Source organism: Sciurus carolinensis, chromosome 16 (assembly GCF_902686445.1).
Source record: "Sciurus carolinensis chromosome 16, mSciCar1.2, whole genome shotgun sequence".
NCBI classification, from domain to species: Eukaryota; Metazoa; Chordata; class Mammalia; order Rodentia; family Sciuridae; genus Sciurus; species Sciurus carolinensis.
The window spans coordinates 3,586,172-3,609,018 of record NC_062228.1 but is presented as its reverse complement, the minus strand read 5'-3'; the positions used below and the strand labels follow the sequence as shown (position 1 = coordinate 3,609,018).

Genomic DNA, 22,847 nt, shown 5'->3' with positions numbered 1-22,847 from the left:
GCACGTGGGGCTGGGTCCTATCCTCATCTCTAGATATTCGTTGACAAGGAAACCAGCCTCGGGAGTGAATAATAACCCGGTCTTTACCGAGAGCTCTCCTGGCCAGTGAGCTCACAGAGGTCGCGAGTGAGGCATTTCAACCGTCTCAACCACAGGTGAGGAAACCGAGGCTCAGGAGAGCCAAGGCATCGGTCCCAGCGCAGAGTGGGAAGCGGGCCGCGGGGCCGGGGCTGCGGCCGGGAGCCGTGCGCGGGCGACGCGGCGCTCGCCACTCGCAGCCCCGGCCCGGCGCCCCACTCTCCGACGCCCACCTAGCAAGGCGCGGCACGCGTGGAGCCGACGCGAGGGAACGGATGGGCGGAAGCGTGGTCACCATAAACCAGGCGTCCGCGGGCACCTCGAGCGCCCACTCCGAGCCCCGCCGCGGAGGGCGGGGAGGCGCGAGGTCCCGGGCTCCTGCAGGCGACGCGCGACCCGGACTGCCGCGCCTCCGCCCTCCCGCCTCCACGCGCCCTCAGCCGGCCCTGCCCGCGGCTACCGGGTAGGGCGGACAGCGGGCTCCGCGAGAGGCGCGCAGAGCGCGGCGCGGGGCGGGGCTGCGGAGGCGGTGCTGGGACACGCCCCCCGGAGAGGCGCAGGCGCGCCGCACGCCGCCCCGCCCCGCCCCGCCCCGGCGCGGCAGTGCGCAGGCGCGGCGGCCGCTGCGAGCGTGGACGTGCGGCGAGAAGATGGCGGCGGCGGGGGACGCGGCGTGAGGCGCCGGAGCAGCGCCGAGTCCCATTGAAACGGGCCGCCATGGCCCTCCGCAACCCGCAGGTAGCTCGGTCGCGCCCTCGACCGGAAGGCAGCGCCCCGGGCGGTAGGGGGGACGGCACCGCGGCGGGCGGGCGCGGTAGGGGCGGCGCGGGCACGCCGCTGGCCTAGGCCCCGCGCCGCGCCCCTCTGTGCCCGGCCGCCCCCGGGCCGCGGGACGGGCGCGGGGCGCGGGCGCCGCGGGCCGGGCAGGGAGGGCTTCCGCGTGCCTGCGGGCCGCGGTCGAGCCCAGACGAAGCGTGGGCCCCGCGGCGGGGGCCGCCTCTGCGTGCCGGTCACCGCGCCCCTGTCGCCCGCGCCCCACGCCCGCATCCAGCCTCCAGCGGCTCGGCCACGCGGGCTGCGCCTGCTCCGGCTTCCAGACCCGAGCCGCTGCGCAGCATCCGGAGGCGCTGCTGCCAAGAAGTCGACTCAAGTCGCGGGGACCGCATTTGCACTTGCCTCTGAGTGACATCTTTTGCACAGATGCACCCGAGCCAGTCTGACAGTAACACACCCTGTCAGAGCAGAAGCCCCAACTCGGGGGCCGTTCAGAGTAATCCGGAGCAGAGAGAGTAAAAGGGGAGGTGTGCATTCAGGGTCGAGTTCTCCCCCCACCCCCATGCTGTGCTCCCTTCTCCCAAATTGCAGTTATTCAGGCTAAAAGTCAGCCTGGGTCGTTACTTGTCATGCTTGCCTTAGGCCCCTGATTTGTTGACGTCTAATCCCTAGAAATTGTTGCACACTTTTGTACCATCTCAGTGTGCTTTTGTATGAAATTTGGGAAATAAAACAAAGTAGCTATTTGGAAAACTGGTGGGGAGTAAAATAACTCTTAAGCAATTGGTTTTTGTAGTCTCTGGGCAGATGAAGTCGACCTCTTTTAAACAGTGATTTTAATAACTTGTGATTGATGCATATTGTGGGATTAAAAACTCGAAAACCTATTTTTAAAATTAGATATTACAGGAAACTGCGATTTTAAGTTTGCATCAGAACTTCCCCCGTTTAACTTTCGTTCACTTGTACATTTACTTTTGTAAGTGCTTAGTGCAGTTTCTTGCACCAGAAAGGCACTTAATAGTTGAATGATTTTACAAATTGTGCTATTCAAATATTTTCTTAAGAATTTGTTTTTTGCCTTTTGCTCAGCTTAACTACTGATTAAATAGCTTATTATTAAGATTAGTATAATACTTCATTATGAACTAATATTTAATATTCCTTGTGATTTTTGAGGTGAATAAAGTGTGTTCAGGCATAATTCACTTTAATAATTACCAATCACAATGCAAAATTGAAATCTTAATAGTGATAAGATGTAAGCTTAATTGTATTTTCATTTGTGTTCATTGTCGCAGTATTTGAGTTTTATCTGACCTTAATGCCTGTACACATCTTTAATATATTGGATTGGCAAACTTTTGCTAAACATGAATATTAGTAGTGTTTTGGATTTATTCTTTCACACTGTGGTTTAAGTTCTTTTAATGTCTTTCAAGGAGAAGGGAGCAGAGGCAATAGTTCGATTTTGTGCAATTTTATTTTTGAAAAAAAAATAATAAATAGAATCATATATGACAGGGTTTAATTATTGGATCCTGCTTGAGTTGTTCTGAGTATTTTAAGAAATGTGTTTTATTCGGTCACCTTCTGTCTTCATTGTCTTTTAGTCTTAATGGTTTGTTAATTCATTAATTCGGGAATATTGGCTTTCCATGTGTTAAGTGCCATGGTATGCAGACCACTTATTTACTGTTGGAAGTAACAACCAGAAGCCAAAGTTGAAGGTCCCATTTGCACATTGACTTGTTAGGTTAGAATTTAAACTTTTAATATAGATTATAGCCTTCCATATTTTTGGAAAGAATTGGTTGAACCCTGTTCCCTAGATTGAAGTGCAGTGATGAGAAACTCATAAGCATTTCAAATGCCAGTATCTTTCATCTTTAACAAATACAAGTGATGAACTTTGACAATTGGAATGTAAGTACATTTCTAATTTGTGAATATTTGTTGTCACAAGTGAACTGATTAAATGATTTAGTTCATTTGAAGCTACTTGTTCTATCTTAATACTTGAAGAAATTCTTGTGACCATCAAAGTTATGTATAGTGAAGTCTCCACAGTAATGCTTCCTCACCCAGTTGGGGTATCATGCCTCAGTTTCTGTCCTCTGCCTTTGCATGCAGAGACTCACCCCATTTTTTCTGAATTCAACCTGAAGAAAGTGGGGCCCCTACAATTTACATGTTGGAATTTCTTAGGTCCACCTTAAAGCATATGGCATAGTGTTACTGTGTCACCAGATTTGTTTATAACTGACAGGTGGATTAGTGGAATTCTCAAAGAGATACATTTTGATTGGAATCTCATGTAATGAGCTACTGAAGCAAATGAAATTATTTGAAATGCTGAAAGGATAGTTGAAGATAGTTTTCCTTTGTACAGTGACAGCAGAACATTTAAACGTGTCCTTTTTTAGTTTTTGTGGTGCTGGTCTGTGGGCATGCTGAGCAAGTGATTTGCCACCAAGCCACTCCCCCAGCACTTAAGGCTATAGATGATAAAAGTTTCTAAGGTGATGGTTGCCTGAGTGGTTTCTGCAGATCAGCTGTGCCAGGTGCATCGTATCCAGGGCCTCGCCTTCATGTTCTGCAGCCCATGGGTCCTCTGGATTCTAAACTGTTCTGTAGAGCAAAAGTTTCAGTTTCTGTTATGTGAAACTAACATGATTTTTAAATGTGCTTCACATAAGAAAACTTAAAGAAAAGGATTCCAAAGTTTGGTGATTGTTTTTTAATGCCAGACCTGTGTCAGTCATGTTTACTTTTTGCTGTGTTTAGAGTACAATATTCAAATAATGGGAAAACGTTGTATCATCTCCACTCAAATTAGTTACATAAGGTTATTTTTATTTATTTATTTATTTTTTAAGTACATCTTCTTAATGGATCAGAGTTTTCAAGTGGCACATTTACCATGGTACTCAGGACACTTGTCTCTGAAACTGTAGCAAAGAATGAAAAATAATAGGAAGAACTTGCTTTCAAATTTGTAATTAGGCTGTTATTGCTGCTTACTGCCACACATAGGAGAATCACTGTCACACAAAACAGACAAATCTGTTTGCAGTGGAATGTGCTGGCGTTGGTCCATTGGATTACTGTCATTTGTCACTTTAGTGCCACTTCAGCAGTGTAGAAGTTCATTTCCAAAGACTTGCATGTGCTTGGACTGCAGTTTTCCTGTCTGTTGATGTGATCTCCTAAAAGGTTTTTCTATGCCCATTTCTGTCAGTCCAGGCTGGGTTAAGAACTAGTGTAGGATCAGAGTGGGAGCCATAGGGTATGTTCACAGTATTTGTTTCAATGATCAGAAAATGTACAGCTTATTTAGACTTTCATGAGCTAGTTTTTTTCTAACTACTAGAAAGCTCCTTGATTATGACCCATTTTCACTTGAAGACCTGGGAAACCAGAAGTCACCCTCTCCATTTGGCCCTGTATTGGTACCTTTCCTGTCCCAGCTGCCTCTTCCTGGGAAAAGGGCAGGTGAGGTGTGCAACAGAAGTGTGGGTTGGGGCTTGGAAGAGAAGGGTAATGTCCAGGAGGATTCAAGCCTGCCTACCTGTACTTTTCCTCCTTAACAGTAATACCTGCACGAGAATGATGGCTGCTCTTATTAAGACCCTTGGGCCCCTGCCCTTTGGTCTTGAGTCTGCAGCTTTATTTGGTTGTCTTTCTTCATATCAATTCTCCATTTATTTTTCTTGTATCAGCTCAAGGGCCATCTAAGTCCACACTCTATAATTCAAGAGTTCCACAATTAGTACATTAAATAAAAGGATCTCTTCATAAAAAGGCAGGTGCTACTCTTGTGCCTTTGGTCTCTGGTTTTAATATCTGGCTACCTTGGTGCACACATCTCTTTCTCTCCTCCGATGGTGGTAGTGTTTGGTTTTCTTTGTCCTTAAAAAGAAATGCTTCTTTTCATCTTTGTATTGGTACATATTGGTAGGTCTTTGCTTCCCCCCCCCGCACCCCCCCCCCCACAAAGTAGTTTTAAAAGTATCAAAAACCTTACTATGACAGCTCCAAACTTACAGCCTCATTGGAGCTATTGTAGGAAAAAAATAGGTCTGTGTAAATGTTAATTGAATAATATTAGATGTATCATATGTTCCTGCTGTAAGAAACTGAGTGTTGCAAAACAACAACAAAACTCAAGCATTAAAACCATAAAATGCAGGCTAGGGATGTAGCTTCGTGGTAGAGGGTTTGGGTAGGGTGCTGAGCCCTGGGTTCAATCCCCAGAACTAAAGCAAAACAAAACTGCACAAAATAGAGGATCACATGCTAGACCTGATATTGTGGGTGATATATAGACCTTGGCTGGGGTGGAAACAGAGCTGTCCCGTGAGTAGCGCACCCCATTAGGTCTGCTGGCTGGGTGGGATATGGTAAGGACAGCTTCACAACCACAAAAATAGAAGTTTTCCATCATTGTGAGTGCATGTCAGAAATACTCATTTTTGTTTTAAAAACGCATGGAATAGGGTAGGGGATATAGCTCAGTGATAGGGTGATTGCCTAGCATGTGTGAGGCCCTGGGTTAAATTCCCAAACAAAACACATGGAATAAAGACAAATTTTGGTATAAATTATATTTTGCAAGCATGGACATTGTCAAGTAGAACTGGCTAAGAGCATTTAATATATAATTCTATGTAGAAAATTACGATTTACCTCATCAGTGTAAGGAGTTGACAATCTGCATTGTTCAGTTCTCACATAAACATAGTATTAGCATCCTTTGCCATGGCTCTAAGCTTTGTATTTTAGCTTTATTACAATTTGTTTGAATTTAGTCAGGACTAATTAACTTGTGAATTTGTTATTTTAATAACCGTCAAGAGGCTTTCTAGCATTCATTTCCCCCCCCCATTTCTCCTATGTTAGAGGTTTTGTAACTGAGAAGTGAAGTAGTGTCCCTCTTGAGAGACATCATTATATCATTAAAATACAAATTCTTTCTAACCTTTCAGAAGATGTCAACCTTTTCCCTTTTGAAAGGACAGGCTGAAGCTTTGGGGTATCTAGAAAAGAGTATGAAAATAAATTTTGATTCTGGATTTTTGGAGATTCCCATCCAATGTTGTGAAAAACTTCTCTAACTCTGTGTGTATATACATATATGATTTTTTTTATATATCAAACTCAGGATCTTGCACATGTAGGCAAGCCCTCTACTATTGAGCCTTACCCCGCCAGCCATCTCCTGTTCTATTTAAAAATTTTTTTCCTAAGGCTTTTTTTTTTTTCCACAGCAAAATTGAGAGGAGGAGAGAGAAAATTTTCATGTATGGCTTCTCTTGATATTTTAGGTAATAATTTTCTTTAGATGACTGTCAAGACCATATATATTTATTTAAGACTTGAAATAGTTCTTCTGAGTAGATCTGATCTTGGGACAAGGAAGATCATATTTATTGTGAAACACCAAGCTCTGCATTAATCAGCATTTGAAGAATGTCGCATGGTATCAACTAGTTTATAAAACGATCCTTACAGCAATTCTATTGGTATTGTTATCACCATTTACAGATGAGTAAAGTAAGACCCAGAGGTTGTGACTACAGGTCACATGGCTGATAAGTGAATTATCAGGTACTTAAAAGCAGGTCTTTGGACTTCGAGGTCCTGCATTTTTCCTGCTTTGCCTAAATTGCTATCCTGGAAGAGATTGATAAAGAGACTGTTTCGTGTTGTAACTCCCCCATAGAGTTCTTTAATGAAAGTGTGTAGAATGAAAAAACAAATGCTTAAATGTTTAAGGCTTTTAATATGTTACTAATTTTGTGTAGATTAATTATGATAAAAGTCCTTAATGCTTTTATTTTTAATTACAAAATAAAGATATGTTATTTTTAAACTATGCTAACAATATAGAGCATTTAAAGTGAAAAGTATAAGTCATTCTCTGCTCGGCTCCTTAGTCCCCAGTTCCACATTTCTCTTCTGTACTTTTCTTCTGTTGGGACATTTGTGGTCATTGTTGTATTGATTCAAGATGCAGTCTTTTCTAACTGAACTGAACTTTTTAGAGCAGACCTTGTTTTCATAATTACTAAAGGCATCTGCCCAAGTGAGGTTTTTCTTTTTTACCTCATTTCAGATATTCTGGAGGTTAAAGTGTCTTATCAAGATCCAGTGTAAAGAGGACTGTGGAAGTGGTGTTGAAATTTCTGAGGAATAAAAATGTTGTCCAGGGCTGGGATTGTGGCTTAGTGGTAGAGTGCTCGCCTAGCATGTTTGAGACAAACTGGGTTCAATCCTTAGCACCCCATGAAAATAAATAAAATTTCTTAAAAAAAAAATGTTGTCCAAAAAAGTTTTTTTCTTGGTAGACATTCAGCCCCTTAATTGCAACAGCCATGCTCTACTCTGGGTTTTATGTTTTAAAAAGAGGTGACTCCCATTCAGATTCTGGTTGACTCATTGCCTTTGCATACAGCCTTTCCTTAGATGAAGAGATTGGTAGGTCTGTCTGTGAATAGTAAAGTGGGTAATTCACCCGAGTTTTTCTTCACCATCTCCAAAGTCATCTTTTTTCCTCTCACTTTGCATAGTCAAAGTACTACAACAGGAAAAAAAAAAAAAAAAGAAAGAAAAAAGAAAAGAAAAAGAAATAAAAAGAAATACTCCCCTAACTCAGGTTGCTGACCCCAGAGACAACCACACTGAACTGTTTCTGACTGATAAAATAGAAAATTAGATCTTCCAGGGTTAGCATCCTATTTTGTTTGGAATTAATTTGTCGGCTGTTAGATGTTTCTATTCAGAACCATATAAAGGGGACTTTGTATATTTTATGATTGTTCAAAGATTTTTGGTGACTGGACATTAGGAGTGTAGGGTTAAAAGGTAGCTCCTTTAGACTTTAAAATCTCATAGCAGTGTCGAGAGAAACAGGCTAACGCTGGATCCATTTTCAGGGTAGTAGTTCTTGTAGTAGACATGTGAACAGTGTCACATATCAAGAACATTCACTTGTTAGTTGGTTTGTTCAACCATTAAATAGTACTGAGACTGGGCCAGGTGGTTCATGCCTGTAATCCTAGCTACTTGGGAGGCTAAAGAGAAGGATCACAAGTTTGAGGCCAACCTAGGCAACTTGGTGAGCCTATGTCAAAATTAAAAAATTAAAAGGGCTGGGGATGTAGCTCAGATCCCCAGTACAAAGAAAAAAAAGTTACTGAGTGGTTCCTGTGCACCAGACCTTGAGGCTTTACCAGTGAGCATCTCTGGGAAACAGACCAGTTTGTGGCTAAAGTGATATGCAGGGTGAAGTGGTGAGGGGAGGGGAGGACCAAGTGTTCTCTTGGAGTAGGTGGATGGGTGTCTGGGAAATGGCAGGTCTGAGGAGGTCGTGGGTCCCTGCTCGGTCTTGCTTGGTGGGACAACTGGGGGGTCTGATTAGGGTCCTTCTTGAGTGTCTAGGGCTGGATTCCTCTCTGCAGCTCTCTGCAGATCTGGGAATCTACTTCGCTCACCTTCACACCCCAAGCATCTTAACTACCATGACTTTGAGGGGGAAGTAGGACATCTTTTTTTTTTTTTCTTTTGGTATGGAGGTTAAACTCAGGGACACTGACCACTGAGCCACATCCCCAGCCCTATGTTATATTTTATTTATAGACAGGGACTCACTGAGTTACTTAGTGCCTCACTTTTGCTGAGGCTGACTTTGAACTCCCGATCCTCCTGTCTGAGCCTCCTGAGCCACTGGGATTGCAGGTGTGCGCCACTGTGCCCGTCAGGACATTTCTTTTAGGGACATCTAAGGCAGATGATGCAAGGCGAGTCGCCCTTTGAATGTTCTCAATGATAATGGGATGAGTAGTTAGGTGATTTAGGGACAGCATTTCCTGTTTTTTTTTTTTTTTTGGGGGGGGGGTAAATATACCTTTAAAAATATTTTTTCCCTAATTATATTTCTAGAAAATAAAGTATTAACAAAGGTATCACCCATAGCATCCCGTGACTCTCCTGAGATTATTTGAGATCTTTAAATGTTACTTTTAATACTTCTGGAAGTAAATTAATAATTTTTGAGGTATTGTGTGTAACTTGTGATCTGTGGGCACCCTTTGCTGATTGCAGTCAGGCACCCTGTGAACTAGCCCTCAATCAGTGTTTAGCTCCCCCACCCAGGTTAACTCATCTGGGTTCTCACCCCAGAGCCTCTGTACGGGTTTGTGTACAGCTCTTTTCGTTTCACCTGTGAACTGGGGGAAATAAATAAGTCATACTTTGGGCACATATTTTACTATCTTCAGTCTGTGTTACATGTGAACAGCAAAAACTTCAGCTTGTCCTACTGAGTGTGATATCACCCAGTTTTAGCACTGAGAAGAATTATTGTAAGCAGACCCAGAGGGAGAAACCAAAACTTTTCCCCTTTGATGATTTATCATGTTGGGTCTTCAGAGTGAGATTTCAGTTCTGTTCGAAGTTCATTAAGTGACTGATGAATTAATTCTTTTTTGATAAACATTTATCTAGCGTTTACTTGCTACCTAGGCCTGTGTTAGGCTTAGGGTCAGGGTTAGGGTTAAGGTTAGATGCAAAGCACATTTGCTTTTGTTCAGTGTTAAGACCAATTTGTCGCAAAGCTATCGATTTGTCGCAAAGCTATAGCGGTGCTCTGACCTGAGACCTCCACCCTTGCCCACCCTGCTCGTTGCAGCTGCCTTCTAGTTCTTGCCGAAGCCTGTCTGTGGTTAGCCTGGTTGTTTCCAGGAGTTCTTGTTGCTGTTCATGGATTTTTCAGCTAAGGACATTCCCCGCCCCCCCCATTTGTTCTTTTTAATTCTACAAGACAGGAGAGTGCATTTTGACATATCATACGCACATGGAGTGTAACTTCCCATTCTTGTGGCTGTACGTGGTGTGGAGTTCACTGGTCATGTATGTACATATGAACATAGGAAAGTGATGTCTGATTCATTCTACTGTTTTTCCTATTCCCATCTCCCCCTTCCCTTCATTCCCCTTTGAGGACATTCTTGTCTCTAGTTTTTTTTTGTTTTTTTTTTGGCGGTGCTGGGGATCGAACCCAGGGCCTTGAGCTTGCAAGGCAAACACTCTACCGACTGCTCTCTCCCCCCAGCCCTTTGTCTCTAGTTTTAATTGCTCTTGGTACTACTTTACTTCCAGTCTCTGCTCTTTGTACCAGGAACATCAACTTCCTTTTTCACCTGTGATTAGAGTTCTAGTCATTCAGACAGACTGTTTTCTTCTTTTTAAGGTGAATAGAAAGTTAAGTATGTTACTGTTACTTTTCTTTGCTGTGGCTTTTTTACTAATGGAAACAGATTTGAGTTAGTTGTGTTAATTAGTTGATCACTTCTTATGAAAAAGAAGACACATCTCATGTGTTTTGTGTGTATGGCCCTCTTTGTGGGCCCTGTGGACTTCAATTCCCTCAGGGCCCTGTCTTTCCTCCGGAAGGCAGGTAACTTACAGAGGCCTGTGTGACCCCTTTCTGAGCGCAGTGTAAGAGCAGTCTTGCCTGGTGGAGGTGGCATTGTGTGCCAGGTGAGCACTACGAAGCAAGCACTCTAGAGTCTGGCATGGTCTGACTCCTGTAGCACTCCCATTGCCCAGCAACTTGGGCACTCGGGTTGTTTGCCCAGACCATGGGCAACTGGACAGAGGGACTAGTGGAAGGAAATAACAGAGAGAACGTCTGGTTGTCATTCAGTGTTTTGAGGAGGGTGTGGTTCTAGTTCCAGGAGTGAAGATGAGGATCCCAACTTAAACAATGACAAGGGACACATTGACCCTCTGTGGAAGTCCTTTGTAATGATGAGAGCTGATTAATCCAGTGTCCCAGATGTAAAGCAGCTATAAAAACTTAAATCAAGCAACCAGTGTACTACTATGGTAACTTGGAAATAATTATTATGTTCACAGAATTGGAAACTTGGGACTTAATGGATTAAAAAGGGGTGGCTGCCTGAAGTGTTCAGACTGTCTTTTCTGCACTGAGAATGCATGGGTGGCCCTTAAGTCCCCTTTAGGGATTTAAGTGCTCTCTTTATCTCTCGTGCAGTGGCTTGAATCCAGATAACTGACATGTGTATCACTTATAAGCTATCTTGTGAAACTCTTTCCTGTTTCTTGGCAAATGCAACCCTGTGATCTGAGGTGGTGCTAATGCAAATACAGCACCTTTACTGCAGTTCCAGGAGTGCTTGGTGCCAGGGCAGCCCTGTGCTATAGCTCCTCCCTTCTAGTTGGTGGGCATGGCAGTGAACTTTGCTGATCTGGTCAGAGCAGATGCAGTCAGCCCCAGACCTGAGACCTATGAAGAGGTTGTGCTTCCCAGTTAGAGGCCTGGTTGTGTTAGTGATGATTCTCCTTATTTCCATACTTTGACCTTGGACAGCCCAGCCAACGGCTTCACTCACACTCCTCACTGTGTACTGAGCCTACTGTGCACCAGGACAGAAGCAAGGGAGAGCTGGTCACTGCCACATGAGACCTCTGCTTGTAGCCATGTTCCTTCAGTAGTGCGTCAGCTCCTGCTCCCTGGAGTTTGCTCCTGCACCATCTCCTGAGGGAGGCCCATTGACCACACCTTGGAAACCACGGCCTCCTCTGCCTGCCCCCTCTCGCCTTGCTTTCTTTACAGAGCACTTGCCGCCCTCTGGTGCTCTGTAGCTCTGACATCTTCATGGAGCTTATCATTTTCTGTCTCCCCAGGAGGCAGTGTCATGTGCCTAGGTACTGGCCCATGGCAAGTGCGCATTAAACATCTACTGAGTGACTGGTTTCTGTGGTGCTGGAGATCAGATGGGCCTCACACATGCTAGGCAAGTGTGCCCCCAAACCAGTCCCAGCCTGGGTGATTATTTATGTGTGAATGAATGAATGAATGAATGAATGAATGAAAGCTGGGCCCCTGTGGGTGTTTTGGGAAGTGCAGAGTTCAGTAGGCAAGAGCTTAGATAACCAGAGCTATTCCCAGCCAGAACGAGAAATGCTGTCACAGGAAGATTCGAGTGGGGATGCTGCAACTCAGAAGGGTTTTTGGGAAGAGAGTTCACAAACATGAGCCTCTGGGATTGAATTTTGCAGTGTGAGCAGCTGGCCAGGCCAGTGGGGCCCAAATGAAGGCCCTGCACAGAGGGCAGTGGGCAGGGTGCAGGCGAGTCTGGGAAAGCAGCTTCTTGTGGGCTCTGCTGGAACCTTTTCACCTGGAAGGTTCTGGAAGGGCTTTTCCTCTGGACCAGCCAGGGTCACTGCTGAGAGAAAGCACTGTGGTAGCCACATACAGTCAGAGGGTGAGGGTGAGCACTCTTGCAGAGACACTTCCAAGGAGCAAGGAAAGCTGCATGAGCAGAGTAGGACCGGTGGGCAGCCTCCCTCCCTGTGCTGGTGGTGGTGCCTTTTCTGTTGTAATGAAGGGGGCTACTTGATGTGCATATTGGGAAAGTCTTTTTCCACTTCTTATAGTGCAAATATTCTTCCATTAAGCATTTTCCTTTAATATTCTTTTTCTTCTTTATTTGTGCTGGGTGGGAACCCAGAGCTGTGTGCATCCCTAGACTAGCACTCTGTCGCTGAGCCACATCCCGGTCCTTCAGTATTGTTTTTAAGGACTGCAGAGTATTCATTCACAAGTTGTATTTAATGCATGCTAAGAACAGTGATGTTTGGCATTTTTTGATGCATCTTTTCATTGTCTGTGATTGTGAATTATCTTATTTCCCAGGGCTTATTAAAGCATATAATTTTAAATTGAAAGGTGAACATTAATTGATTGATCATTTGTTGAGTGAAGGGAAAGGTATATTTTGCTAAGTGATATTAAGATAATAAACTTGGGGATGGGGTTGTGACTCAGTGGTAGAATGCTCGCCTAGCATGCGTGAGGCCCTGGGTTCAATCCTCAGCATCACATAAAAATACAAGTATTGGTTCAACTACAACTAAAATAAATAAATAAAAAGTAAAAAAAAAATAATAAACTTGAAGTTTTCATGTTTTGAGATTTTGAAACTGTACTGTACTAAGATCAGAAATGAGTTCTTACATGTGAAGTGCTTAAAATATTGAGAAAGATCCACTTATAAAATATTTGTCAGTAAGTTGCCTTCTCAGAGTTTTTGAAGGCCAGCTATTGTAGCTACTGCTGTAGATATTCCTGAAGGTAACCGGAGCCTTCCTACTCTAGGTAGCAGTAACTGAGGCATAAGACACAACTGGGGCACACTACAAGATGTGTAATTAAGTACTGAATTGTATGGTGCACGTGGGAAGTTCTGTAGTTGCACTTGAGATGACGGAGATGGCCAAGGAGAAGCCTTGAGAAGGAGTGGGGTTTGGGTAAATGGAAAGAAAAGATGAGGGCTCTGTAGGTGGGCGGACAGAACGAGCAGGGCTTAGATTTCAGATTAACTTGATTTTAACAAGTGAAGAAGGCCCTGCTCTCTAACTGGCTTATACCATAACCAAGATTTATTGGTGCTTGTAACTAGCAGTCCCAGAGGTAGATCAGGCTTCAAAGTTGATTTGATTTAGCCATTCAGTGATTTTGGGGACGGTGGGGGGAAACCAGATCCCTTTTATCTTTCTTGTGACAGCATCATCCTGAGGCTGCTTTCCCCAAGAAGGCAGAGGGACCCTATCAGCTGTGGGCTTCCCATCTGCACGCAACCCCCATCACACCAGCCAGAACAGGAGGGTGAGTGTGTGTCCTGAGTTTGTGTCCTTTCGGTCACCTTAGCAAAATCTGTGTCTAGGAAGATGCCATGCCTGCAGGGTTCCCTCTGGCCTTCTGAGCTGGGTGTCTAGTGTCCAACAGCTAGAAAGAGAGGCCGCCCAGTCCTTTTCACTCATTCTAGCACTGTCCCTCCCTCTCATTTTGCAGGTTTATTCCTTCCTCCTAGGCTCCTTGGCTCCTCAGACTTAATACTCTGTCCTTTCTTCTGGGCAGATCAGTACTGTCCTGTGGCACAATTTTTTTTTTAAACCGGAACCTCACATCAGTTTGTTTCAGATGTAACAGCAATGTCAAAATAACAAGTTTAATTCTTAACTGTACCAAGCATAATGCTACCTTACTGTACCTGACAGTCTCCTTAAATTTTGCTGTGGCTTAATAGTTTGTGTGTCTGTGCCTTATGGGCAGCACCAGGTTCTGATTCTTGTCTTCAAATTGCTCACAGGATCTAGAGCAAAGGTGGTTTCTCTGAACCTCAGGTTTTTTTCATCATCATTTAGTCGGTAGATCTTTCTTAGATTCTAAGTCTTGTGCTTAGGTGGACAAGATCCAGAACTAGAAGACAAGGGCTCTCAGAAGTAGATGAGGTTAGCACGAGATATGAACAGTGCTTTTACAGGTGAGCCTAAGAGCACCTGCTGAGGAGGTGGTGTCTGTGTTGAGCTTGGAAGGTCAAGGGGGAGATCATTAGAGCCAAGGGCTGTCTGTGTGAGTCATGAAGGCAGTGAACTAGTAAATATAGACTAACTGGGCCTCAGGCACCCATGGAGATGAGGCTGGATGGTAGGCAGGACAGTGGTTATGCCAGGCTAGTTAAGACTCTGTATATCTTGCCACTAGGAGAACCATGCGTTCTGGTTTCACCCATCATCCCAGTGTAACTATTAGTGATCCTTTCACTTTGAAATGTACCTCTGGTTTGGATGATAAATGGTCACCCAACTTAAAATAGGAGTTTGGAGGCCTTGGGCAGAATCAGCAGGGAATGTTTAAAATGCTGGCATGAGACCTGAACTCCATCCCAATCCGCTGACCCCAGAATTGTTGGGGTGTGGCCTGTGGATGTTCTGATTCTAGTATAGCCTGGGTTCTGGGTTGAGAGTAGTTGTTTGGCCTTTGTTCTGTGGGCTTACCCACCCCCACAGCACCTCTAGGACTTGGTGAACTATTTGGGTGAAAATTCCTCTCTTCAAGGTGTTCAAATTCAGAGCACCACATATTCACCCTCAGGGAGACTTTTTGAAGTCTCAAGTTACATATTTCTAGTAAAAGATTTAAAACCTAATAGTGAACTTAAATAGATAAAGAATGGAGTGCAAACGATTGTAATTTTTGGCTAGTAAACTATATGTGCATAATTAAAACCTTGGGAGGACCTTTTCTCAATAACTTGTTTGATGAAAGTTGAATTGAAGTCAGTAGTGGACTGCTTCCTTGGGCCTGGGCTAGTTGTGGCTCTCAGAACCCTTTTTGCATTCCTTTATGTTCAGCAGATGGTGACTTTGCAGCTTTGTGCTTCTTTGACTGACTTGTCTAGTGAAACTTTGGTTTTTCATTAACAACTGAAGCAACTCATTAAAAGGCAACTATGTGGACTTCTTTTCTAAAATGACAGGAGAAGCAGGGCGAGGACCATCTTCTAAGTGGCCCTTGTCATTGGGCAGATGAGATTGTCCAGGACTAGCATGTTAGCCGAAGAGTTACGGGGTCAGACTTCTTTGTGAATGTCCTCTGATGAAGCTCTGGGTTAGGGATGTACTCTCTTTCTGGCAGGTGGCCTTCAGTAGCCACGCTTTTGTTGGTTTGGTTCCAGCATGTTTCATTTAGTGAAGAATTCTGTAGCACAGATGGCACGTACAAGCTTCTGCAGTGTAGCACTTTGTTTAGTGCAACAGGATAGCTTTGCTTCAGGGTTTTGGCATTAGTTGTCTCTGTGTGTAGTGAGGAATTGAGGGCATGTGGAGGGTCTTGGTGGTAGTAAAGACTGAGCAGCCAGGAGGAATCAGAGGTGACCAAGTGGTGCTGGGACAGAGGCGTAGGAAAGGGAGCAGTGCATTTTAGGTGGTATCCTGTGCCCTGAGGTCTGTGGACCAAGGGATATGAAATCTTCTTAAAATCCCAGTAAGTGGGTACTTAGTGAAGTATAATTTGATACAATAAATGTACCCATTTTAACTACCATACAGCCAAGAGCAAGAATATTCCATTGCCTAAAACTGTTCCTTCATATGCCCTTGCTGTAAGTCCCCACCCCTGTCCAGCCACTAGTGAGCTTACTACTCCCTTTAACCATAGCCTCAGCAAAGACAACTGTTTCTATTACAGTTTCTTTTTAATTGGTCTTCTGCGTCTTTTCCATTTGTTTCTTCCTTCTTAAGATTGGCACCAAGGTGATTGTAATCAATACAAAAATTGATGGAATCTTAAACTTCCACTGGGGCTCTCCCAGGTAGTATTTACTGATTGACTTCCTAGTTTATCATCTGCTCTCTATGATGAAGATTCTGCATACCAAATTCTTATGTAATTGAGGGCTCTGTATTTTCCTGCTGGTTAGTGCTAGCAAAACAGTTAAAATTTAACTACCATTGTGTAATCCAGCTCTACCATAGACATAGGGCAGGAAAATTGTTAAAATTGGATTTCTGTTAAGTGAGTTGTGTTTTCTAACTGGGAGATCCAGTCAGTAGAAACAAATTTTAGTTCAATGTCTCCATGAAAGCACTAAGAGAAAATGTAGCCAAGTACATATTTTGAGAATAAGTATTTCAGGTGAGAGGACTACTTTGTGTGTGTGTGTGTGTGTGTGTGTGTGTGTGTGTGTGTGAAAACATGCATATTTTGTTTTGGGACTAGGGATTTAACCCAGGAGTGCTTAACCACTGAACTACATTCCCAGCCCTTTCTATTTCTTTCTTTTTTTTTTTTTTTTTTTTTTTTTTTTGCGGTGCTGGGGATCGAACCCACAGCCTTGTGTTTGCAAGGCAAGCACTCTACCGACTGAGCTATCTCCCCAGCCCTTTCTATATTTTATTTTTAGACAGTCTCCCTAAATTGCTGAGGGCCATACTAAGTTGCTCAGGCTGGCTTTGAACTTCTGATCTTCTTTCCTCATCCTTCTGAGTCACTGGGATTACAGGCATGCACCACATCCTGCTATGAGAGGACTACTTTGTGATAGGACTTTAATGGTCAAAATAAAATGCACAAACAAATTAAAGTAGCCACTAAACTGCAGTATTTTGAGTCCTAAGAAGGAGAGATGCTGTCTCTGAGAGTGGCTTTGTAACATGGTTTGTCTACTTTGTTCCCTTTTTAGGACTCTTTGTCCTAGGGAAAAGTAAAGCAAATTCAGTGGCAGCCGGGCAGCCACAGTGCATTCAGTGGAGGAGCAAGACTTTGTCTGCCTTCCTGTTCCATGTCTTTTTTTTTTTTTTTTTTTTTTTTTTTTGCCATCTGTAACACTGCATCTGGCAGTTCACTTGCACTGTAATAAAACTGTAAATGTCCTGAGCCCTGTGTTTATTCAAAGACTTACTCTCACAATTCTACACAGGTCAGTGTGAATAGTTGGTGCTCAGTAAATAGTGAAATTTCTGCTTAGCATTAACTGAACAGTGTTGTCTTCAGACATCCCCAGAACCAAATTTGAAAGCACCCTGTGGTTGTTCATTAGATTTCAGTCATGCACTGTCGTGTGATCAATAATTTTTCCTTTTGATGCAACCATTGACCTGTTTTTTCTTCTGCTTTTGAGATATTCACATGCTATGCCATTCACCCCTTTAAGTCAGTGTGCCTTTCAGTGGCTTTTAGTATATTCTCAAGTTACGCAGCTATCTCCATGGTCAGTTTTAGAATGTTTTATTTCCCCCACGAACCCTCAGATCTGTGAGTGATTGCTGCTCATTGCTCTTATCCCCTGGCTTTGCACTGCAGTCCACTTGGTCTCCATTGGATTTGCCTGTTCTGGACATTTAAAATGAATGGAGTCTTGCAGTCTGTGGCCCTCCGTATCTGCCTTCTTTCTCTCAGGATTATGTTTTCAAGGTTCATCATGTCATCACATGTATTAGCCTGATGACATTTCCAAACCCATGTTCCTTAATCCTTGTCAGACCCAGGAGATCCTTGTAGAACTGGGAGATTATGAAGTCTGGTGTCACCCATTTTATAGGTGAAATTCAGACTTTCATCACTCAAAACAGTTTATTTCTCCCTAATGTTTACCCATATCTCCCAGATTCAACTTACTTGAATCAGGAAATGAGGGAGGAGAAGCCCGTACTTCTCAGTTTCTCCTTTGTTGGTGGTGACTTGGTTATGATGGTGGACCCTGCCTGGCTTTGCATCTGTAAATAGGGGATTGTTCTAGAACCTTTGTGATGGTTGTCCAGCTAACTCGGAAACTGTTAAGAACAATACAACTGCAAGGTATTACCTGATTACCTCCCGGAGAGCCTGGTCCGTTGCCATCATCCTTTTTGAAGGCAAAGAGCATTAATTTGGGGGCAACCTACATATATGCTTTTGCATTTCTGGAGAGGTGAAGACTTTGGAAGGAAACTTAGAACTTGGAATGCTGTGCCCTAGTGCCCTCTAGTGAGTGCTGCAGCACTCACCCTCAGTTTCTGTCTTTAACTTCAAGCGGTTTCCCGTGGCTCCGTTTATGTATGTAGAGGAGCTACAGGTGTGCAGGTGTGATAAACATGTTTCCTTCTTCCCTTCTTTGATCTGAGGTTGATGAGTTTATTTCTGAACCTTACGTCTTTGCTTTTCGATTAGCACAGACACTGGCGTGTCTAGCTTTGCCCAACCACTTCCCAGGGCCCTCTGATAGCTGAGGTAGCCCCCTAGTTTCCTCCAGAAGACAAAACGAAGAGCAGCCAGGCTAGGGGCCTGTGTTTCAGTTTCAGGCTGCTTTTTGTCTCCATCCCATCTGGTTTGTGGGCTTGCCCTCTCGTTCCTGAAGTATTTCTTATGTTTTTTTCATGTCCTTTCTAGAAGGGGTTAGAAAATAAGTGCACTTGAACAGTGTGAGTTTTGAAAGCCTGGGATGGTGTGGGACACGCACGTTCCTTCTCCAAAAGAAGAATGTAGGTAGCGGACACCTCGCTGCACAGTCGGCTGGACTCTGGGCGCCACAGCACTTTCAAGAGGAATGCTAATGTTACTTTCTCCTTCTGCCTTTTGACCCTGATGTGCTGCCAGCTCTGGTGGGGGTCCTTCAGACAGAGGCAGCTTCCCAGCATTGGCTTACAGCCTCGATGGAGCTATTGGAAGAGCAGTTACTGAAGGCAGTGCAGACGTTCTGTAGTGTGTGTGACTTGCGAGGGCCTTCAGGTACTGCTTCCATTTTGTCCTTACAGTGACTGTTTATTTGTGTGTCCTAGGTCCTGCACTGGATTTTGGAAATACAGGAAAGAATGAACTTGTTTCTACTTTTTAGTCTCCCCTGCTAAATTATTGGTTTTTTTATCTTTATACAATACAAAACAAATTCATGTGGCCAGTGGCATTTCCTTCCTCACTAGAGTATAAATGTTATGAAGTCTGGCACATCTTTATTTCATCCAAAGTTCTGTATATCTTTCCTCCTCATTTAACAGACTTTAAATTTATTAATCCTCCATAGAAAGGAAAACATTCCCATTCAGTAAAAGGAGAGGAGTAATGTGGTTTTCAGTTTTAGATTTTTCTCTATTTTAAAGCTTTTTATTTGGAAATAATTTCAAATTTGCAAAAGTTGCCAAAAGCAAAATTGTAATAACTTACAGGTTCTCTTTTACCCAGATGCACTTAAGACTTAACTCCATTTGTGAATCATTTGGGGTGACACACAGGTATCCAGACACACATAATCCGACAATTTTTCCAGAACTCCTTGAAAGAGTAGGTTTCATATGCCATGGCCTTTCATCCCTAGATGCCTGAATGTGTCTTTCCTAAGGAGATGGATGTTCTCTCACATCACTGCAGTCTGTCTCCTGCTGTGTAAGCTCACACTGATGCAGGGCCGGCTTCCATACTGCTGTCCAGATCCATGTCCGTCCTGGTACCGAACCCACCCCAGACTCCAGGCTGCTCGGCTACCACATTTAGTTCTTGTTCCTCTTTTGCGTTCTGTGATCTGAAACATTGCCACAGCCTCTCATGACACTGATATTTTTGAATTGCAAAGCTCCCACTCTTTGCCTTTGGTAACACTCTGTATTTTGCCAAACCTAAAGTAATTTTTATTTTTGAGAGGCAGTGCTGGGGATTGAACCCAGGGCCCAGGGCCTCTCGGATGCTGGGTGATTACTGTACTGCTGAAGCACACCCTCCAGGCCCTAAAAATAATTTTTTTCAATGCCTATTATAATTTTTCAATCCCTATAATAATTTTTTATTGAAAAGTCAGAAGAAGGTGGTGAAAGGTGAACATTTTCATCATAGTTGGCTGTCTGAATTCTTTGATAAACTTCAGGTGTCACAAAACATGCTTCAGCCTTTAGTCAAATATCATTTTAGTTAAATAGTTGCCATTAAGATAGCTAGGCAGTGTGATTTTTGTCCTCTTGTTGGAATTTGCTCGCTCTTCAATAAATATTTGGCCTCTTCTTTCCCTTTTATAGTTCCTTTTGTAGGGGATGTTAGAAGGATAAATTTTGAGAGGGTCTTGCTAAGTTGCCCAGATTGACCTTGAACTTGCAATCCTCCTGCCTTAGCCTTGGGAATTGCTGGGCTGACACTATGCCCCGTTCAGATCTCTTTTTAAAAGACTCGAGGTTATATATGAACTCAGTAAAGTGTGTGAGAAGTATAATTATACATGAACACTTCACATTCATTTTTAATTTTCTAGAAGAAAACCTGCCCAAAGAAAATACCTAACAATCCTATAGAACATTCCAGTTCTTGTCTGTATGTCTTCTCTACATTCTGAATTAAAATAGATCCTTTATCATTAGTAAGATTAAGATGGATAACTTTTAATAAAGCATGCTCTTAGTGAATCTTAAGATTTAACTTTACAGACTAGGGCTGTAGCTCAGTGGTAGAGTGCTCGCCTAGCACACGTGAGACACTGGGTCACATAAAAATAAATAAATAAAGGTATTGTGTCCATCTACAACTAAAAAAAAATTAAAAAGACTGAACTTTACACCTGTGATACCCACAGTTCCCTGGATTTTACTTCTTGGTCACTATTCTTGTATCTTTTGAATTCATTTTCTGGAATTTATAAGCAGTACTCCCCCTTTCAAGAAATGGGTGTATGGGTGCCAGAGAATGTTAGTTTTCTTTCTTTCTTTTCCTCTTCTCTCTTCCGCCCTCCCTGCCCAACCTGGGGTTGGGCCCAAGTCCTCAGGCCTGCTAGGTACAGTGCCCCACCACTCACCAGAGAATGTTGTTTTTCTTTTGCACTGAGTAATAATCTTAAGAATAAAGTCGAATTCTATGAAAAAAAGTACTCTGGAATTCTAGGAACAAAGTAACTGTTGAACTTTCCAAATACTGTCCCATGGCTTTATAACTTTGTTATTCTGTTGTTAAGACCTGTTGAGTTTTAAATTTAGTTATTTACATTTAGTAGCCTAGTTTCCCCACTTCTCTAATAGCTCCTCTTTGATGACCCTGGGTGCTTTTCTACCCGCCTCCCCCCTTCACCTCCTTTGCCCTTCCATTGCTTGATTTGTACCTGAGTGAAATTAATATAAACTTTCCCCCTTGTTGAAGATCAGGTCTGGGATCACCCCTAAATCATTTTGAGACTTTGCTCCTTTTCACCATTACTGTCAACACACAGTGTCTTTGTGGGCTGTGCAAATATGTGGAGATATTTATTTACATAGGAGCTGACCAGGAGGCCTCCCTCACGAGCAGAGCCTTCCCTGTGCAGGGCAGACGCCAGCAAGTGTGAGAGCTGGTCACCACTTTTCTACGTTTATTATGGTAATAAGTATTATCTATTTAATATTTAGTTACAGGTTATTTATTTACTTATTTATTACCAGGGATCGAACCCAGGGGTGCTTAACCACTGAGCCACATCCCCATCCCTTTTTTATTTTTGAGACAGGGTCTCATCTCACTAAGTTGCTTAGGGCCTCACTGAGTTGCTGAGGCTAGTCTCCAACTTATGATCCTCCTGCCTTAGCTTCTGGAGTTACTGGGATTACAGGTTTACAACACTGCACCTGGCTAGTTACAGGTTATTTTTGAGGCATACATATATAATTTCCCTCTAAGTTATGAGGTTGTAAGCTCTGCAGAGCAGAGGATTGCTCTCTTTCCTCCCCCACGTAGTAGGTATAAGAAAAATGTGGCTCAGTTCGGGTCCCAAGGCGGCTCAGATTCTTGAATCCAGGGGAGCAAGCACTCTGGGGTGCCTGGTCTGAGTCGCGGACCAGCAACAGCATCCAGAAAGCCACTCTGGACACGGGAGCTCACACCAGAGATTTTATTAGGCAGACAACCAGAGTGTCTCTTCTTGGTGCTGGGAGAGAGAGAGAGAATGGCGCAGGAGCTTCTCCTAAGTAGTGGAATTTCGAGGGCTAACAACAATCGGGTCAATTGCTGAGAAGGGGGCTCACAGGCTGACTAGTGGACCAATAACTAACTGGCTAGGATGTTCACAGACTGACAATCTAGGTTGTGAGATGGGAGAGGGAGAAGTGGCTGCAGTGTAAAGAGTCGGGTAGCAGCTTTATATTATAGTAAGTTCCAAATAAAGATCAGTTGAAGGAATGAGTGAATGAGTGATTGTTGTAGAAATTAAACTGATTCTTGTCAGTGACTGCTTGCTTGCAACTCCAGGAAGCACAAACTTATGGGCACTGGCTAAGCTCTCATCTGTAGTTTCGCAAGGTATTTTCCCGGAAATCTGTGAAATCAGGCCCCATAACTAGATGCTGTGTTTGTCTACTGTATGTGTGTGTGCATCATGTTCAAGTGCATTTTTAAAATAAAGAAATTATATACTTAGAGATCATTAATCAGGATCATTACCACTTGTGTCTTTAGGGTTTTCCTCTCTTCCCTCTTGAACCTCATTTTCAGCTTTTTGTTGTTTGTTAGGGAAAATTATAATGGAGGTAGTGACATGAGTCAGCAGAAAGGTGAAAGGAGGTAAAAAGGCAAACTGGAAATACTGGTGGACCGGAAATCTCTCCCATCAGCAGGACTACATTTGCTGTACACAGTTGACATGTTTCACAAGAAGCCTTTTCAATTTTAGAGTGTTCTTTGACAGTTTATGGAAAAGTTTAAGTGT

The 22,847-nt window shown here is 43.5% G+C and overlaps 1 protein-coding gene across 1 annotated transcript in view; it reads left to right on the top strand.

Annotated features, from left to right (window-relative positions):
* Positions 1-696: 696 nt before the first annotated feature.
* The window catches only part of Usp10 (ubiquitin specific peptidase 10), a 62,144-nt gene continuing 39,993 nt past the window's right edge, over positions 697-22,847 (top strand). Inside the window, exon 1 of the mRNA XM_047528718.1 lies at positions 697-816. Coding sequence (XP_047384674.1) covers positions 796-816 — 21 coding nt within the window. The 5' untranslated portion in view covers positions 697-795. The remainder of the gene's footprint in view (positions 817-22,847) is intronic.